This window comes from Ailuropoda melanoleuca, chromosome 7, assembly GCF_002007445.2.
Source record: "Ailuropoda melanoleuca isolate Jingjing chromosome 7, ASM200744v2, whole genome shotgun sequence".
Taxonomy (NCBI): Eukaryota; Metazoa; Chordata; class Mammalia; order Carnivora; family Ursidae; genus Ailuropoda; species Ailuropoda melanoleuca.
The window spans coordinates 59,004,102-59,009,958 of record NC_048224.1 but is presented as its reverse complement, the minus strand read 5'-3'; the positions used below and the strand labels follow the sequence as shown (position 1 = coordinate 59,009,958).

Sequence of the window (5,857 nt, the reverse complement as noted above, 5' to 3'; positions counted from 1 at the left end):
CTGGCTCCGAGCGCCCCAGAGACCTGCGGGGCCCTGGGGCTCTGAGCAGCGCTCCCCTGGGAGTGAGCTGAGGGGGTGGCGAGAATCCAGGGATGCAGTGCAGGCAGAGCACACAGGGGTGGCCAGGGGCAGAGACGGGGGAGGCAGGCAGGCCAGCCCTCGGGCACTGGGGTGCTGGGGAGGCACACGGTGGGACGATGATGTGCAAAGCTGCGGCTGGGAGCTGTCAGAGTGCCCCATGGCTCCTGGGCAGAGGGTGGCACTTCACTGACGTGGAGCGCCTGGGAAGAGGACATGTTTCGGTGCACAGGCTGGGGCAGGTGGGAATCCTTCAGTCGTCCCTAGCCGACCCCTGAGTCCCACAGATCCCCGTCAGCAGTTCTCTGACAAGCCTTCCCCTTGTCCTCTGGGACCCCTAGCTGGGTTCCTGGCTGCACAATGTTCCAGAAGCTCCCATCTCCTCCTCCTCCGCCCACCCCTGTGTCTGCCCTCCCCGCCCCAGGTAACAGCGACTGCTCCGCAGAGGGAGTCCTACCTGTCACCTCCGGCGTCCTGACACCCGGCCCGCGTGCCAGTGCACGGAACAGCCTGGGCTCCTGCGGGTTCCTGCTTGGGACGCTGACTGCCCGGCCCTGTCCAGACAATCACCACTCTAACGTCCTGTTCCCTCCTTCCCGGGGTAGTCCTTCACCTGCGAGCCCCTCTCTAGTCAGGCTCCCTGTGGGCCGGGCCCCTGCCTCCCAGGAGGCAGAGCCCAGCTCGGGGCGATACTCGGGAGGGTCACACGTGAGTGGGAGCAGGCCGACCCCCGACGCCCGAGAAGAGGACGGAGGAGCACCCACCCAGGCCGGGCCAGACTTCGGCAACTTCTGCTGGGAGACACTTTGAGGCCCGGGGTGGGTGGGGGCGGGGCAGAGCACGTGCCTGGGCGGGGCGGCGGGTGGCACGTGGGGCAGGGGCGTAGGTGAGTGGGCGGAGCCGGCGGGACGCACGCCTATGCGTAGGGCGGGCACGTGGGGTCCTGGGCGTGTGGTTGAGTCCTTGCAGCTGCGCTCATGGCGTCCCAGGGCCCTGAGGCGGCTGTAGAGGGGTGCAGGTGAGGAACCTGGGGGGCGCTGGAGGGGGTCAGCGGGAAGGCCTCTGCTCAGGTTGCTGGGGGGTGGGAACCGAGCTGCAGGTCCCCACCAGCGACGTCCATGAGGGCACCTGGGTCCCGGCGGCGTTTTCCGGGGCTTCACGGAGCTCCGCGCTCTTTGCCTCTCCTGGGCAGCGGCTCTTTCCAGTCCAGCGACCAGGGCTGCAGCGAAGACCACGGCCAGGGCGGCCGCCCGGTCAAGGCGCCCTCCGAGCATTCCGGCTCTGGCTTTGGCCTCCCGCGGAATGTGCTCAGCGAGAGNCCGGTGCCCCCCTCCCCCCCCCCAGCGACGTCCATGAGGGCACCTGGGTCCCGGCGGCGTTTTCCGGGGCTTCACGGAGCTCCGCGCTCTTTGCCTCTCCTGGGCAGCGGCTCTTTCCAGTCCAGCGACCAGGGCTGCAGCGAAGACCACGGCCAGGGCGGCCGCCCGGTCAAGGCGCCCTCCGAGCATTCCGGCTCTGGCTTTGGCCTCCCGCGGAATGTGCTCAGCGAGAGGGAGCGCAGGTGGGCGAAGGACGGTCCCAGGCTTGCAGGGGAGTTGTGGTGGGGACGGCCGAGGACATCAGACTCGTGGCTGTGACGCGGGTGTGGGCAGCTGGAACAGGGATCGTGCCGGCCGTGCCGTCAGGGGCAGTTGGCAGGTGGCAGGTTGCGCAAGAAAACCCAAGGGAGGGGCTTCCCAGGGCCCACCTCTGTAGCCTTCTTTCTGACCTGAGTCCTGGGCGTCTCAAGGGTGTGCCTTTGGGGTCTCTAGCAAGGGTGTCCAGGGCCAGGCTGGCCACGCTGGCACAAAGGTGTGGGTAGCCCCTCGGTGAGGAGAGCCCGGGGTGTTCTGGCAGCTGTGGTCCTTTTCCCTGGTGGTGGCCGGGTGGGCTGACGGACACTGTTGCTTGTCTGGAAGCAGAAAGCGGATCTCGGTGAGCTGCGAGCGCCTGCGGGCTCTGCTGCCCCAGTTTGATGGCCGGCGGGAGGACATGGCCTCGGTCCTGGAGATGGCGGTGCAGTTCCTGCGGCTCGCCGGCACCTTGGTGCCCAGCCAGGAGCCGCACGCTGTGAGTGCTGTTCCAGCGCCCGGTCCGCGCTCTGCGGAGGAGCCTCTGTGGGGCATCTTGCACCCCTTACATCCCCGCTGTCCTCTGTGCTGCTTTTCCGGTCTGGGGTCTGCAACCAGGCTGAGCCTCTCGGACCCCTGCAGGGCAGCCCGTGACGACCCACAGCCTGCGTTTCCTGCGTGTGTGTGGTTTGTGACACTTGCTTCCATTTTAGGTTCTTGGTCCTTCCAAGGAGATGTGGCGCGAGTGGCAGAGGGACGTTACCCCGCTGGCCTTTCCGTGTCCGAGCGCAGCAGGGCCACCAGACGGAGGCACAGGAGCCTGTGGCCTGAGTGTGTTAGTGTCCCCTGGGTGGCTGGGGAGCCCACGGGGGCAGCAGACACAGACGGTTCAGGGCTCCCCCTCTGCCTTTGTGTCACCTAGGCCACAGGCTCCTCCGAGCTGCATGACCACGGGCGCTGGCGAGGATGAGGCCCCATCGGGAACAGCTGAGATGCTGGAGGGTCTGTCAGCCCTCCCTGGTAAGCAAGGGCTGGTCCCAGTGCGGATGGGGTTGGTGTCCTCGCTGGAGGGGGACAGGCGTGTGCTGCAGGATGGCTTCTGATCCTGGGCATGGCGGGGTCTGTTCCTCATCAAGGCTTGGACACCTGCCGTGGTTCTCTCATCGTGACACACGTGTGTGTCAGGGTGAATCTCGGGGACCCCATGCTGCTTTCAGCCATGGTAAACACAGGGTAACGGGTGCCACCAGGGGCAGGGGTGCAGCTGAGGTGGCCTGGGCTCCTCAGCTGCAGGTGGGGGCCATTCTTGGCCTGTCCTGTTTGTCCTGTTCTCTGCTAGGGAGCAGGGTCCAAGCTTCTGCTCCTCAAGGACAGGCCCCCCAGTCCTCCTTCACCTTGGGCCTCTAGGGGTCTCCGGGTCCCGTCCTCATCCCTGCTGCTGGCCACATTGTGCCCGGCTCTCTTGAGCAGCCCCCGCACGGCCTGGGCTTCTCGGGCGGCCTTCCTATCCTTTCTTCTGTAATCGAATGAGTCACAGGCTCTGCACGGGGAGGGCCTTTGTCCTCCCGTGCTGTGCCAGCCCAGCCTGCGGGGCAGTTCTGACGACTGCGTCTCCCTCGTGCTGGACCCTGCACCGCAGCTGTTTGTCAGTCCTTGGGCACGAATGGCTGTGAGAGCGTTTAGGCCCCGTGCACGTGACTGCCCCTGGAGCCAAGGCTATGCTTTCTGATTGCTCGAAAGTGCCAGCGGAGGAGGGGCGGCGGCTTGCTGTCACCAAGGCTGGTGGTGGAGCTGGCGTCTCCAGGGAACTTTGGGAGCCGTGGGTAGGGTGTGAGGGTGCAGAGGTCACAGGGCAGGGTGCTAGATCTGATGGCGGAGGCTGGCTTAGGGACTGTGGGCAGAGGGAATGGGGTTCCAGATCTGAGCTCCAAGGGCTGATCTGAGGCCCAGTGGGTGTCTCCTCCGAGAAGCGTTCCTGGGGCAGGCGCCCAGCACCGCAGCCCTGGGTGTTCATCTCTGGGTCATCTTTCTGCCTCCTGCTTCTGATCTCCTTTGTCCTGTGCTGGGCATGGCAGGTGGGGGCCAAGGGCTTCAGAGGAGGACTGCTCCCCACGTGGGGAAGGCCGACCTGCACCTCACTTCTGTCGTAGAGCCTTGCAGCCTGCTGTCCCGACCTCCAGGCCCAAGTTCCTCCAAGACCCTGAGGCCGCCCCCACCCTGGCCTCCCCGCTTGTGGCAGCCACCCTCCCCCCTGGTGAGCGAAGAGGCTCAGAGCTGCCTGGACCAGGCTGGGCCCCCAGCGGAGGGGGCCAGCTCTGTGGAGACACTGGACACCAGGTGGGTGCCCAGGTGGGTGTTTTAGCAGCAGTCCCGCACGCCTCCTTCCAGTCCTGCCCACACTCTGCCTGCCCCCCCGCCCCGGAAGTCTGTCCTCCTCCCTCACTGTCTGTGCCTGGACCACAGCTGCCAGCCCAGACCCGTTTGAGCCAGACGCCGCCGTGTGGCTTTCTGACGCGTTTCCGAAAATGTTGTCGTGTTCGTAGCCGGTCTGTGTTTTGGCTGATAGTAAACGAGTTTGTGTTTTGTGAGCACGGACCAGCTGGGGCGTGGGAAGGGAGCGTGGCAGAGGCTGGANGGGCGTGGGAAGGGAGCGTGGCAGAGGCTGGAGGGAAACCAGCAGAGGCAGCGGGGTGGGCCAGTCTGTTCTCGGTGGGCAGGCTCAGGGTCTGGCGGGGGGGCACCCTGTTCAGCCTGAACCTGAAGCTAGCTTTGGGGTTCTGCACTTCTGTCTTGAGGTTCAAAGAGTGAGTTCACTTGGGATCACTCAGGGTGAAGTGTTCTGGTCCCATTCAGGCCTGTGTCGGGATGTGATGTGGAAGACGGGACGTCCTTCTTGCTGAACACCAGTCCCGACTGGTGGCTGGGTGAGTGGGGACGTGGGGCCTGGGCCACCACTGGCCCTCATGAGGGCCAGGCCTCGGGGCCTCAGCCAGTCTGGGTGAGGGGCTGGGCGGTGTCTGGGATTAATGTGAGTGGGCTCCCCTTGCTGTGTGTCACTAGGGTCCCACTATCTGTCTCTGAGCCCATGTTCTCCCTGCTGGTGGTCGTCAGGGTCATTGGGGTGGGGAACACGAGGTGACGTGTGCGCACGTAGGACACGTTTGAGCGCGGTGTGTATCTCTTACCGCTGGGGTCTGTGCTTTTTCTCTAAACGTTCCCGTGAGGGCATCCGGGTGGTTGGTGAGCAGAACAGCTCTGAGGTTTAGTGTCGTGGGAAATCGCTCTCTGTTGTGCTCCGATGGGTCCTCCTGGGTCTTGAGCAGGGTCAGCAGGAGTGGGTTTGCCCCCCCGTCATGGCACTTGGGAGCCGAGGGCTTCCGAGCCAGGCAGGACAGAGGGGGGTCTCTTCTGCACCTCGACTCTGCTGTGCCCGGCCCAGGTAGCCAGGCTGATGTGTCCCGTCTGCTTCTAGGGTCTCTGGAGGGCAGAGGCGCCAGTGCCCCTTCTCGGAGCACGGCCAAGAGCAGCCTGCTGGACAGGGCAGAGCCAGGCTTCCTGACGGACCCCGAGCCCGGCTCCCAGGAGCTCCCGGACGGCCCCCTGGAGCCATGGGGCTCGGACGCAGGCTGCCCCAGCCTGGCCCGGGAGGATGTGGACAGTATCTTCCCCGACTTCTTCCCCTGCTAGGCGGTGGGGGGGGGGGCGTGTCGCACGTGTCCGTGTCGGGCGCCCGGCGGCTTATTTTGGGTTTGGGTGGCAGCTGTGCTCTGCTGCGGCGAGGCTGGCGGGGCTGCAGCGGGTGGAGGCCGAGGATTAAAGGCAGGGCGGCGCTCCTGCAGAAAGCGGAACTTCGGAGCGTCTGTGTAATCAGCGCCATTCACTGGGCAGATGGCACCGCATCCGCTCAGAGCGCGGGCACCTGCCTGGGGCTTTGTTTCTGCAACACTCTTGGCCTTGCGGAGTCCCTAAATAGCCTTGCAGCCTGGGGAGGGCTCCGGGGGCTGAGAGTTCTATGTTCCCGGCCTGCTCCCAGGAGCGGTGGGCGCGGGACCCCACCTCTCACTCCCCAAGGCCGGTCTGAGCTGTGCGGTCCTCACGGCCCAGGGGTCTGTCGGGGGAGGCCCTGGTGCTTTTGGCCGCAGCTAGGGCCTCAAGGGAAGGGCTGGCCT

At 65.8% G+C, this 5,857-nt stretch overlaps 1 protein-coding gene across 1 annotated transcript; it reads left to right on the top strand.

Moving 5' to 3' along the window:
• The first annotated feature begins 1,055 nt into the window (after positions 1–1,055).
• Positions 1,056–5,375, top strand: SOHLH1 (spermatogenesis and oogenesis specific basic helix-loop-helix 1). The gene is made up of 9 exons (XM_034663752.1): positions 1,056–1,096; positions 1,271–1,400; positions 1,518–1,639; positions 2,040–2,187; positions 2,402–2,523; positions 2,611–2,708; positions 3,839–4,037; positions 4,542–4,612; positions 5,161–5,375. Exons 1-9 carry the CDS (start codon positions 1,056–1,058, stop codon positions 5,373–5,375), a joined length of 1,146 nt encoding a protein of 381 aa, XP_034519643.1.
• The last annotated feature ends 482 nt before the right edge of the window (positions 5,376–5,857 follow it).